Raw genomic sequence first — 13,562 nt, forward strand, 5'->3', positions numbered from 1 at the left:
CTACAGCAGTGAAGGTCAGTGATTAATTTATTTACAAATAGATGTCTATGTTTAGTCCACTGCGACTGTCAGTTTAGTGCTGCTGAAATAGGCAGTGTGTGACATTTTTCATGATGGCACACTACAGCAGCGCCACCACATCTTCTCCATATGCGTGGCCTTCGGTTGTCATGGTCACCAATTCATGTGGCTGGGAGAGAACCACCACCGAGTCTGCAGAGCCTGGAGGGACGGACACAAAGACAAGTTCAAAGAAAAACTACCGCGTAACATGACATGTACGTACTTACAGTAAGGTCTAGCTGCTGTCATTATGAGATGAAACACACCTTTCAGGACAAAAACTCTCCTAATACATTTGTCCTTGACTTTCTGCAAGCTTTCACATGGTTATGCCTTTTGGTTTTAATGCTGACAGGCTAATTTAGGAAAAACTCAAGGACACACAAAGATACCTTTGTAATATTGGGCCTATGAAAAGTATTCAGAGTTAAAGCCTGAGGAGGAGTGAATACTATCTATGGGCATTACATGTGGACCTGTTGAAGTTCTGACAGATGGGAATAAAAGTTACATGTTATATATCCAAATATTTATGTATACAAAAACCATTTTACAACAATATAATGCACTAATATTAAATAACTCATTAGCCGGTATAGGTATATGCTACTAGAGTTGACTGAACTCTGGCCACTTCTTTACAGCATTACACACATATCTTGACTTTAAAAGTGTAGTAGTAACGGTCTACTTGTGACCACTAGTCTGCTTTACTAGTGCAGTTCCTATGATGATTAAAGAGTAGGCACTGCACAGACAGACATATTACAATCTTATGAGTTACATGCATCACAATTTGAAAAAAAAGATGATTTAAAGTAAGATCTCAGTATTCAGCACCATGTAACTTGGCTGTTGAGTGCTCCAGTTGTGAAGTAATATTGTAACAGTTAAAGAGTTAATGTAAGTAAATCATAGCTGGGTTGGAGCCAGTAATTTCAGCTGTGTATCTGAGACAAACAGCAGAACCACAACCAAGAAGAAACACTGCAGGACAGACGGGTGGAGGTTTGTTAGGCAGATAGCTAACAGAGTCGGAAACAAAGAGTATAAACAGCATCTCAATACCTAAACATATGTTCCCACAGCACCTTACATTTATCAGAATCTGAAGGGTTCATCCTGATGTCTGGTGAGAGGGATACTCTGTGTAAAATGTATAATTTATAAGCTGACTGGTAAGATTTTAGAAGAGAGGAGAGGATATTGCTAAACAAAGTGATATAATGCGACAAGAGTCACAAAAATCTTCTATTCTTACTATTTTAAGTCACCACTACAAAGGCAATTACACAGCTGAGTCATTAAGTAGAGTGAGCTACCGACAAACTGTTTTTCTTTTTTTTTTCCAACTTTAACAATCACCATTTTAATATAATCAGAGTTTTCAAGGCAACATAAGCAAACTGCAGTAAAAGTACAAAGAGGCCTGGAAGCTGCTGCCTGGATTTTTGGTCCATTGTTGGAAAAAAAAAGAAAACATCTCAAAGTCGTGACAACTTAGTCAAACACAAGAAAGCTGGACTGTCAAAGAGTAACAGAAATTACTAACAGACTGTCACAAGCAGTGACTGAAAAACACTTTGCAACACCCCAAGTTGACTCAGCACCTCTGACATAAACGGTGTCAAATGATTGCTTAGAGCAGGTTATTCTATTGTGAGATGTGCTTTGTCCACTCTGTATTGCTGTGAGTGCTATACATGTGCGAACACCTACCTGGGGATCTCAGCATGGCATGGTGAAGATTCATGGGCTCCACGGTTGTTGTCATGGTGACCATACTGTCCCCGTTTTCGCCGTCTGCCTCCAGCAGGCTGCTTTGTGTTAGAGCCTCTCCTGTAAGGCGCAAACAACAAACTTTTGACAAGTGTGAAATGTCGAGGGACACGCGCTGTACTTCTTCTGTACAATCTTCAAAGGATCAGTGTGTAAGATTTAGTGGCATCTAGCTGCGATGTTGCAGATCGCAACTAACTGAACATTGCTCACAGATGTATCTGACGACCTGACAATGACAACGGGCTTTGAAGTGAGTAGGAGGAACTATGGTGGCCTTGAAACGCGTAGAAAAAGGGGGCGTCCCTATCTGGAGTCGGGGTTTGGCTTGTTCATTAGAAACGTGGCGGTTCAACATGGCGGACTCAATGGAAGGTGACCTGCAGCAACTGTAGATAAAAATGAAAACGCGACAATTCTCATTTTCAGGTTGTTATACACTAATGAAACATACTTATGAACATTATATTTAATTTCTGCCAATATATCCTCCTAAATGTTACACACTTTACCTTTAAAAAAAACTTGCAACCAACAATTTACTGCCAGTCTGAGAACTGATATCTACACTTAATTACTAACTTTCTGTTACCTTTTGACTCTTGGGTTCGGTTGTTTTTAGGACTGTAGTTATTCCAACACAGTCAATTTAATAATTCATCCAGTATAAATAACACAGAGACTATCCCTCTGTTGTGAAGCTGCATCTTCCTTTGCTCTGCTTTTACAAAAGACCAGCCTCTTTGGGGAGACTGACCCGAATAAATCTGCTGTTTATAATTAGAGCTTTGGCAGCGTTTCCTCTGTGGTGATTCAGCTGCGGTGCTTCCCACTGCTACAGCAATGTGACAAGGAGGCAAATGCTCTGTCTGCTCTCATTGTTCCACGGCAAAAAAAACTAATTTAAGCTGATTTTGTACAATTAGACCATATGTTGGAATGTAAAGAGTTCACTGAGAGACGCTTTTAATCTGAAGAGGTACTGAAACTGATACTAAGAATAGAGGCAGGAGTGAACTTGAGTAAATCTCCCACAGCTGCAGTGGGAGATTTACTCAAGTATCCACTCATTTATCTCAGTCATTTGTAAGGTGAAGGCAAAAAAGACATCTGAGTAAGGCAAGAGAAGCTTGAGGACATGAATTTGAGTTACTGTGCCATTTTAACTTGGTGATAACATACTTTACAGACGAATCTGACCCCATCACAACAAGCCTTACAGGCCTATTTCTGCGGTACAGTTGTGCTGTCTCTGCTTTTCCAGAGATATGCGCAGTCTAAAACAATTCGGCTACTGGCCCTGAAGAATAAAAATTTGAATGATACATTTTTAAGTGCTCAAGGGCATTAATTATTCAAAAAATGTTCCTAAATGTAACTTCAACCAACACCATCTCTATGCACATTTTAAAATGTATAGGCTGCTTGAAGCTACATAATCCAAGGATTAGCATAACCACCTACTGCACTTTGTGTGTGTGAGAAAGAGATAATGCGAGTGAGAAAGACCTGTTTCTCTGCTTTCACTACTGAGCCCCTCCTCTCCGTGTCTCTTCCTCATGTGGACGTTTCTGCTGCCGGACTGAGAGAAAGTCTTCCCACAGATCCCACAGTGGTGAGGCTTCTCACCTGGAAGACACACACACACAACTCAAAAGAGACATACTATTCTGTGATCCCTGTACTGATACAGGATGTGATCATATACTATATCTGTAGCACACTAATTACTAAAGAAACAGCGCTCAGCTGTACAGCTGTACTCGGTCCCACTCACCAGAATGTACGAGCATGTGTTTTCGTAGACTGGAATACTCTGCAAAGGATCGCCCACAACCATCTGCTTCACACAGAAAAGGCTTCTCTCCTGGAAGCAGCCACCCACCAAGCACACACACACACACACACACACACACACACACATTGTTCAATTCCACAATACAAAGACTTAAAGTAGTAAACTCATTATCGCAGAATATGTTGAAAGTGATATTAATGATAGACCAATGAGTCAGTTGATTATCTGGCATTCTGAGATCAGCATCGGCCAAGCCCTGCGCTCACGAGGCCGTTAAACAAAAAACCCATCTGCAGGCAGCCATGTCAATGTGGCTGCTGTGGAACGATGTTAGTGCTCTGCCTTGTGAGTTTTGGGAAGGTGGTAAAGAAGTTAGTTTCGAGCCCTGTAACTCTCATGCACCCTGCTGTTTAAATTGAATCTTTTCTAAATATTAACACATTTCTCCAATCTTAAATAACAGCAAATCTAATCTAAAACCATTACTGGCTAGCATTAAAGATCCAGTGTGTAACAATTAGGAAGACCTATTGGCAGAAATGAATTATAATATTCATAGGTATGGTTTTTCCATTAGTGTATAACCCATCACACTGAATATAGGAGATCATTGTGTGTTTGTGTAACCTTAGAATGAAGCTGTTTTTACTGCTAGGCAGAGGGAGCGGGTCCTCCTTCCTGCCAAAGTCCACCGTGTTGAACTGCTCCGTTTCTAAAGTAGCCCGCTTAATGGACAACACTAAAAGCTCAGCTATAGCAACGGGTCTGTCTGCACCTTTGAAGTTGAGCAGCATTCAATTAGTTGCAATCTGCAACTTCACCACTAGATGCCACTAAATTCTACATACTGGTCCTTTATATAATGTTGTATAGAATATTGCAATTGAATGGCGTCTGCAACGTGTTTTCTCTATTTCAAAATTCCATTTAAAACAACATGTTACCAAGGTAACCATGTATATTAGATTGTACTGTGCATGGACAATGCAATTATTAGGGATTATTTATTGTGTAAATAAATTAAATAAAACATTAAGGAACAGCTTTCGATGTGGGCATTTTGTTTTTTAATGCAATACACAGCTATTTAATTCTCAAGCATATACATTGGATTTATTTTAATAACTTGTGCACCTGTATGATATAAAATCGGATCAGATTGGGGGCTAAACAAATGTGCTCCCTCTGTTCCCTAAATAAAGGCATTAGGCATTGAGAACCTGTTTTAGTCAACCAGTAATTTCAATGGCCTAAAAAACACTGGTTGTAGAGAATGCAGCTTTCCTGTTGTTTCTAGAACGAATGGTGACAGCTGATGTAAAAAATGTAATATAATTTTATCCACCTAAGTGGATATTACAGCTCATAGAAAGCTGTTCTTCCAGACATATGGGCAAAATATAAACACTGTATAGTGTAGCCGGTCTGCTAACTGGTCCCTCGATAGAAGAAGCAGACTGTGGAACAGGCCATCAAACTCTTAATGTCACCCTAAATAAAATATGACAGAGTACTGTTACTCATTGCAGCAGTGAAATGGAGGCGCCAGTGCTGCTGACTCTTCAAATCTCCAGCCTTGACTGCCCCAAGGAAGCACTAAATGAGCAGAGTCAAATGGTCTGAGTCAGTTATTGCTTCCAGCGTCTTTTATATATGTGGGTATCTCCTGCTCCCCCACCTGTGTGTATGCGTCTGTGGTTCTTCAAGTTTCCAGCAGTGGTAAACTTCTTGCCACAGTTCTTCTCCTTGCAGATGAAGGGCTTCTCGCCGTTGTGGGTCCTCATGTGAACCTGCAGCCTCTGCAGCACGTAGAAGCTCTTCCCGCAGCCCTCTGCGCAGCACCTGAACATTCGGTCGTTCCTGGTAGCGAAGATAACCAAACAAACAAGCATCGGTGTCTCCTGTGCACACGATTAATTTGCAACTGCCCACCACGGGGTCAGATGGGGGGGGGGGCACAAATAGATCTCCTACACTGATGTTAACAAAGCTCCTGCAGTACAAGTACACACTCCTTTCCAAGTCTCAGCTGTGTTTCTCCTGTTTGGCTGCTCTGTCTGCCTCCACCACAAACAACCTGTGATCACTCTTCTGACTAAGCTGTAAAACATTTACCTTAATTTCTTCAGTATTAGACGATAAATGCTTTTGTCAGTAATATTATGAATTTTGTGAAGGTTTCAAATGTATTATTCAAATTAGGACTTTTTTTGTAATAGCTCTTGAAAATGGAAAGACAGCACTCTGTTATATAAACACTGGTTTATATAAATTTGTGGTGGGCTGGGCATCATTGTTTAGATAAAATAGCTGCACAGCTTCAATGCATAGGAAGCACCTTAAAGTCATACCTTGTGTGTAAGACTTCAAATATCTGTGTTGCATGTTGGTTTTATACGTAATAATTAATAATAATTCATAAAGTAATAATAAATTCATATTAGGAGCAAAGATTTGATTGCACAGTGTGTAATTACTTGTATAAAAAGTTGCAAGGTTTCATTAATATATATTTCACTTTGGAAAATGTATCCACATTAGGCAGGATTTACACAGGGTTGAATATTGATGCTTTGGCACCAGCAACTTGTTGGAACCGCTGCCTGGATCCATTATATTGCGTTGCTGTGTGTGTTATGTGTTACCTGTGTGTTTTGAGGTGGTATTTGAGATGAGCCGGCCAGGTGAACGTCCTGCAGCAACCCTCAAACGAGCAGCGGAGTATCTGCTTGGAGAGGGGGCGGCTGGTCCGAGGCGGCAGCTCTCGCTTGTCCCCGTCTGCTGTCAAACTGTGTGCGTGGTCACCTAGGCAACCAGAAGAGGAAAATGAGCGGGGTTGTGCAGAAAAAACAATCCAGGAGTGCCAGGTGGCCGGCCTCTGGAGACCGGCTGTATAAGAGCTAATCATCGGGTACTGACTGAGACCTGCTGAACAACTACAGCCAAAAGAAAACAACCCGAAGCTGAATGCAATCACTCCCTTTTCACCTACTCGGAATCCCTGCTTTGAATGCCTTTAACAGGTCCAATTTAGCTTACAGCGTGCCAGCAGTAACGCACCTATAACTGATACCCCGCTGCTGAAGGAAACTTGTCTAATCTAATGCAAGTTAGTGGGAGGGCAGCCATTACTCCGGCTCAGATAGTTTAAGTTCCACACTGAAACACTGTCTGCTGCCGACATTTTATTTCACAACGTGCAAAGTATTTCAAGACCTTTCTTAACTGCCACACTAGCTCAGAAGAATTTTTGTGTTGATGTGATACTATGTGTAAAGCACGTCACCTTGGTCTTGGGAGATCATATCAAAGACACCCAACGCTGGATCCACATAGTCTAAAACATGTTTTTCCTCTTTCCTTTTTGAACTGTTCTCACTGATAGAAATATAATGGGGTCAGGGATAAAGGTGGGGAAATCATATGGAGGGAAGGAAAGAAAACTTGTGCTAAGACAGTGCAACTTAAACTAGGCTACATGATCACCTGAGGTAAGCCAGAAAAACCCAGTTTTTAATAATGCCTAATAATTCTGGCAATCTGCTTTGCTTCAGGAGAGAAGGCAGTGAGGTAACTTTCCTCAGCATTTAGGGGAATTCAACCAGCACCATCTGTCAAATGCAGTATATATAAATTCTAAGACAGTCATGATTAACTTAATGTAAACAGCAGTTTTTTTGCACACAGTTATAGTAGTGAACAAAAATGACAGTAAAGACAATATGCAGTGATGGTAGCACAAAAGAACAGAAGCAAAACGTAGAAGCGTTTCAGTAGAAGATCATAAACTGAAAAAACAGATCGAGGTTTGGATAGGAGAAAATAAAGTAGGAGCTCGCTCTCATATCACTTTTTTAGCCAAGATCTCCGGCTGCAATTCGACTCAGAGGGAGTTCAAAGATTAGAGATGTAGCTAGGAGCCATAGTGCCTTAAATGTCATGGGTAAAATCTTTATCTAACAGGCGGCCTGTGGATGGGTTGTGATGATGGTAGTCCTGACTCCTGCTGCGGGTCAGCAGCTCGCTGCGGCACTGTGTGCTGCAGGAAAGGAGTGTCTGTCTCAGATCAGAGGTGAGAGCTTTAATAAGAGATTAAAGGCACGGATCATTTTTAACTAAGTGAGCAACAGATTAAGATACATTTTGGCGAGTGAAGAGTAGAGTAAAAGAGTTTTTAAAAATCAAAGCAGAGTTTGGAAACTATTTTCAACTATGCACATTAAAGGTCCACTGTGTAACATTTAGGGGGTATGTATTGGCAGAAATTATGTAAGTTTTCATTAGTGTATAAGCACCTGAATATAGGAAATGTCGTGTTTTTGTTACCTTAGAATGAGTCACTTTCATTTACAGAGTTTGAACCTCCGTGTTTCTACAGTATGCCAGAAGGGACAAACCAAACACTGGCTGTAGACAGGGATTGGTATTCAGTTAGTTGCAATCTGAAACTTCATTGCTAGATGCCACTAAATCCTACACACTGGTCCTTTAACTCCTCAGAGACACAGCACATCAAAAAGTACTTCATTTCATGATAATGTGGCATTTAGTGCACTGGATATTTGCTGTCAGACATGAAAACCAAACGTAGACAAATCTACAAATTCATTTTGATTGAGAGACTTATGATGAGAAGTGAGGAACACAGTTTCAAGTCAGTGCTAATTACACTGCATTTTCATCTCATCACTGACCTCATTTCTCTTCTTTCTGTCTTTGATGCCTGCCATAAGTAGACCAGATGATGTTATGTTAAAAATATGCTGCTTCCCGTACAACAGGCTCACTTTCTTTTTTAGTTTCTTTGTTTGTTTTGTCTTTTTTTCAGACTTTTTATGCCTTTATTTTGACAGAGATAGACAGCAAGGGTGGGAGAGGAAGAGGGGATGACATGCACTGAGTTGAAGCTGAATCTGAGCATCTAAACTATAAAAACTTAGGCCTCATAGTACATGCTCTAATTTTTGTCTTAAACTTCATCACATCCCAGGTAGCTGCACTGCACATAACCATGTCAAGTATTTTCTTCTGAGGAGCCTGTTTGGCTTTACTTTCCAGAATAAAAGACCTCTAAAACCCTTTCTGCTTGTGCCGATAAGACAAAGTGACTTTACCATTACTGACACTTGCAGCTCTGGCGTCCTGGCTGGCCTTGGCATCTCTCGCAATCTGTGCCCGCGTGGCGGCAATAAGGCTGTCATGTGCCAGCTCTTGTACCCGCAGATACCAGGGAGCACTGCCATCTATCCCGTAGTCTCCCGATGAGACCCCCTCGTCGTCATCATCCCCGGCGCCATCTGCAGCAAAGATCAGTGACTCTGAAGAGGCTGTGATGCCTGAGAGGGAACAAAAGGCAGGAGGAGAATCACCGTGAAACAAGAAATCCAAGGCCAATGCAATATTCTGCAAGATCATCAGTGTACCTCTAGGTCACAATTCTGAATTCCCATTGTGCTCAGCAATTTTTGGTCTGATGTGATAGCTTTATTCTGAAAGGCTGAGAGGAAGCAGGCCAACAGACGCATTTAAAAGCAAAAAACAATCACTTTTTAATGTAACAATAAACAAAGTGATTCTGTCTACTGAGAAGTCTTTTCTATCCTTCACATCGCTCACTGAGGTAACAGAAAACAGCACACTGCATAAAAAGGTGTATGTCAAGGGACCAAAATTAATTTTTTTGGCTCTCCTGCCAAGGGCTGATGAACCGAGAGAATGTGCCTGCCAAGGATCATTTCTTCCAGCCAAAATAATTCCGTTTTTTGTTCAGGAAATTGTGTCACCCCATTTCTTCTTAGCGCTGTGTGTAGAATCAGGAGCCGTGCAAGACACAAAGTACGGGCACAAGATCAGAGTTAGAGTTTTAATGTAAAACTTCTCGCTCTTTTAAAAAGATGAAATCCATCAGGAAGTGACTTACATACAGGAATAATGTTGTTGTCGGGGTATTATTGGTTGATCTATTGATCATTTTTTGATAACTGTAACAAAATAGGAAAGGTAGATGTACCTCTTGGACTCAAATGTGTATAGTTAAGTGTTGGTTGTTCACTGTTCCTTTACCTTTTGCAAGGTTCAGTAGGACGTAGGAAGGGCTGTCGGACTGTTGTAGGTCATGGAGTATGGGTGGGGGGCTGGGTGAGGCCCGTGGGTGAGAGTGTGTCTGGACCACTAATGGGCTTCGCTCCGACACACCTCCGAACTCTGACAGGGAGGGAGAACTCTCAGGCTCATGGCTCAGGCCTCCATCTGAAGAAATAATCAGTGTTTGTTAGTTTTAATCCTGAATAAAACACATGCATGTTATCTGCAAATGAATACCCCAAATAATCAACCTACGGTTTACACTGTCCTGACAAGTACAGTAAGTACAGAGCTTTAATGGTAACGGAGTGTAGACTAATTAGATAACACAGGGTTGAAAGCAACGCAACACTGGTCCGAATCTAAATGAAATCTAGAAATCTACAGGACATGGAGAGGAGGAATAACCACAAGCCTAAAACACATTTTCTTTTTCTACATATTCACTATTTTATCATGAACTTATGCACTTGAATTTCAAAAATGTGGCACATGTATTCCATGTCTGTCTGTCTGTATCCTTAAGCATTTTGATGCAGAATTGGATCCAGATTCAGATTTTTAAAATCTCTTGACTGTGGAATTTTTCAATTAATTGAAAAATATAATTTCTTTATAGTAATTTATGATTTCAATTGTTCTGATCTACTTTAAACCTGCAGTAACAGATTGTTTGGGCCATTTGGGGTCATGAGCCATAACAAGCTGTGAACACACAACATTGACATATATAATGACCTTTAATATCTGTATGGTAAATTTGTTAGCAAGGAGCAATATTCATTCATTTGGAGTGTTTCTGTCCACCTGACAAATATAATTCTAATATTAACTCTATTTTAGCTCTGTGTTTGGTCTCCACCAAGTCAAAAATATATGTATCTTTAGCTGCTAAATGCTGCACTATGATCATCACCAGTTGTTGTCTGCTGTTTGGTGCTGAGCAGGTAGTGTACAGAGGGTTTTTAGATGATATGAATGCAGCAAGCGTCAACCAAAACAGTAAAGATGTGGGACAGACAGCTCAACAATCAGATGAAACTATAAAACTCCTTTAAGCTGAGGGGAGCTGCGGATTTAGGGTGATGATTCTCTGTGGGTTCATCGCTACAAGTGACCCCTTTCACACTGTTTTCACATTATCATTTGATACACTGTCTTTACAAATATTGATTATAGCTGCTTTAAAAGGTCCAGTGTGTAGACTTGAGTGGCATCTAGCAGTGAAGTTGGTAGATTACTTATAAATATTATATTCCATTTCTGACTATAGATCCTCCTAAATGTTACACACTGGACCTTGGAGATTCAGAAACTGCGTGGTAGAAATTTAACCTTTTCCCACTACAGACCTTTTAAATGCAAAACTGTTCTGCTCTCTTCAGCTTTGTGGATTTTTTGCATTTTAATTATGGCAAACATGTATTGAAAGTAGTTTTAAAAATATATAGTAAATCAAAATGCAATCCACAACTGTTTAATGCTTTTTTGAGAATGATTTGCCACGTACAGGTTGTGTTTATTCTTCAGTTTCACAGATAACAAGTGATACAGCTGATATGATTGTCTTGGACTGTGATACCAGTACCATGAACAACATACTCTGAGGCACCCTGTAAACCTCAGCTCTTTTATTTGTCATGCTATCCTGGTGTCATTTGTGGGGTCCCAGTTCTTCTACAACTGTAAACTATGTGGCCCACACCACATGAGACAGCAATGTGACTTTAAAACAAAATCTCCGAATAGCACAGTTATACTAGTATTTTGGCCTGTGGTGGACAGGACAAGAGCAGGGAGCAGCTGCTGACCTGTGAGCTCCAGCGGGCTGCACAGCGAGCTCTCAGCCGGAGCCAGCAGAGGCAGGCAGGAGTGTTTGGACTCCGAGTCCTCCAGACCCTGCACCAAGGGGATGGACGCGTTCTGTACAAACTGCACCAGCAGCTGAGGGGAGGAAAACAAAAAGAGACACAGCAAGTGCGGTGAGACAGGCAAATAAATCACTTAAGTCACACACACACAAAAAAAAAAAGCCTCCTGCCTCTGCAATAAAGATGGAGCATGAAAATGATGATCACCTCTGGTTTGGAGTCAAGCTCATCAGAAAGCATGGGTCACCCTGTGTGGAACCTGTAGAATAACAACACAACACTGATCCACCAGATGCACCCAGATGTGCTGTGATTGGGCTTCAACGAAAACAACACTTACCTCAAATTTGACCTGCTAAATATGGGATTGTGTGTCGATCATAAGCGTAGGCTGCAGGTCATCTCTGAGTGGAAACCATCGCACAATCTGCGGTCACACAAACGGGAAGAAACGTCAGGCCATCAGCTCTACGTCTGGGCGTTGCTAGTCAACTACGAGTTCAAACACCAAATACGTCGCCCGTCAAACAGCGCAGCTAAATGTGTCCGAAGCTCTGAGCTGTTATTGGAGAAAGGAGACAGATGACAGACAGCGTTGCTAACTTAGCTAGCGGGGTTAGCAGTTACCAAACTAGCTCCCGGGGCTAACAGACAGATGTGGACAGCTGGCCGACGGTACAGCGCTCATGGGTTAAATGCCATTAGCTACACCTTCAGTAACATGAACTGTACCTGGTAATAGTTGTGTGACAGAGCTACGGCGGGAGAGCAGCTGGATAATAATTGTCCCAAAACAGAGTAGCAGGTTTGTTCTACGGAGTCTCTGGTGGAACAATGTTAGTGTACTTCCGCGTTTTTTTGCACAGAGGGAGCCTGAATCATCGACGCCATCCAGTGGTCAAACCTGTAAACTACATCGTGAGGCCTGATGTGTGAGAGAGGCATTATTGCTTTCTGGTAAATGGATAAATAAACAAATAGATTAAATACCTGGAAATTACCGCTTCGCTTTTTGCTGTAGTTTTGAATGACCTTTTTTGACAGCTCCAAACTATTCTCCTATTATGTCCTGAATATGAAAGCTATAAAGTGTTTCACCACAGACATTCTAATAAGAATTTATTGCAAATTATTTACAAAGAACCCCAGATTAATCCTGTGTGTCAACGCATGTAAACAGAGCAAAAACAAATTATATCTATACTTTGTGATATATATCTGAGTCATTCTGAATAAGTCACATTTATGATTTTGGTGTATTTACAACAAGCATAGAGACTGAGTTTTAAACAAAAAAATCCCACAAAACATCTAAAATATGACTGCAGAGGAATATAACTCTTGCGTTTGCTAAATCCACATTGTTCGTATTGTTTTGAGTTGTCCTTTTATGCGATAAGAGCCCAGATTTCTATTTTTAAATACTGGCTTTCTCTCAGTTTGCTGGTGTGATGACAGAGGTGTGTGCTCCAAAAATGAGAGACGGCACTTTCTGAAGACTGTGGGTGTGAATGCTGGAACACTGCAGTGTAGCATCACGCTGTACACGTTTTTGCAGGAACCTTTTTTTAAACAACCAATTTCCTTCTTCCTATGTGGTGGCACTGCAGTTTGGGATGCATAAACGCTCACGCCTGCAGTGACCTTTGCTTTAGCTTTAGGAACAATGATTGGAGTCATGGGCACAGGAAAATTTACATTTAATTAACACCTGAAAGTGCCATTTACTGCAATACTGAACTGCAGCTCGTCCACTATGAAGCTCAGTTCATTGCAGTATTACATAAAAATTTTAGTTTTTCATTCTGTTCTGTACTAATGAAAGATACACAGACAGAAGGCAACCACTTACTGAAACGTTTTTAACTTTAAAACTGGGCATCTCAGAACCTGCGTAAGCAAGGTTTTATGCTCAGTATCTTATGTGAATTGAACATAAGTAAGAAATTATCTTAAGACAAGAACAA

The 13,562-nt window shown here is 41.0% G+C and overlaps 1 protein-coding gene across 1 annotated transcript; it reads right to left on the reverse strand.

Annotated features, from left to right (window-relative positions):
- Nucleotides 1-86: 86 nt before the first annotated feature.
- On the reverse strand, nt 87-12,455 carry znf410 (zinc finger protein 410). Its single transcript, XM_035678532.1, has 12 exons — nt 12,328-12,455; nt 11,936-12,022; nt 11,803-11,854; nt 11,536-11,668; nt 9,704-9,889; nt 8,755-8,976; nt 6,286-6,445; nt 5,319-5,500; nt 3,620-3,709; nt 3,352-3,471; nt 1,783-1,902; nt 87-222 (listed from the first exon to the last, which is right to left on the reverse strand). The coding sequence occupies exons 3-12, from the start codon at nt 11,833-11,835 to the stop codon at nt 122-124; spliced, it is 1,347 nt and encodes a 448-aa protein (XP_035534425.1). The 5' UTR covers nt 11,836-11,854; nt 11,936-12,022; nt 12,328-12,455; the 3' UTR covers nt 87-121.
- Nucleotides 12,456-13,562: the final 1,107 nt, after the last annotated feature.

This window comes from Morone saxatilis, unplaced genomic scaffold, assembly GCF_004916995.1.
Source record: "Morone saxatilis isolate NCDOM2014 unplaced genomic scaffold, NCSU_SB_2.0 Contig7, whole genome shotgun sequence".
NCBI classification, from domain to species: domain Eukaryota; kingdom Metazoa; phylum Chordata; class Actinopteri; family Moronidae; genus Morone; species Morone saxatilis.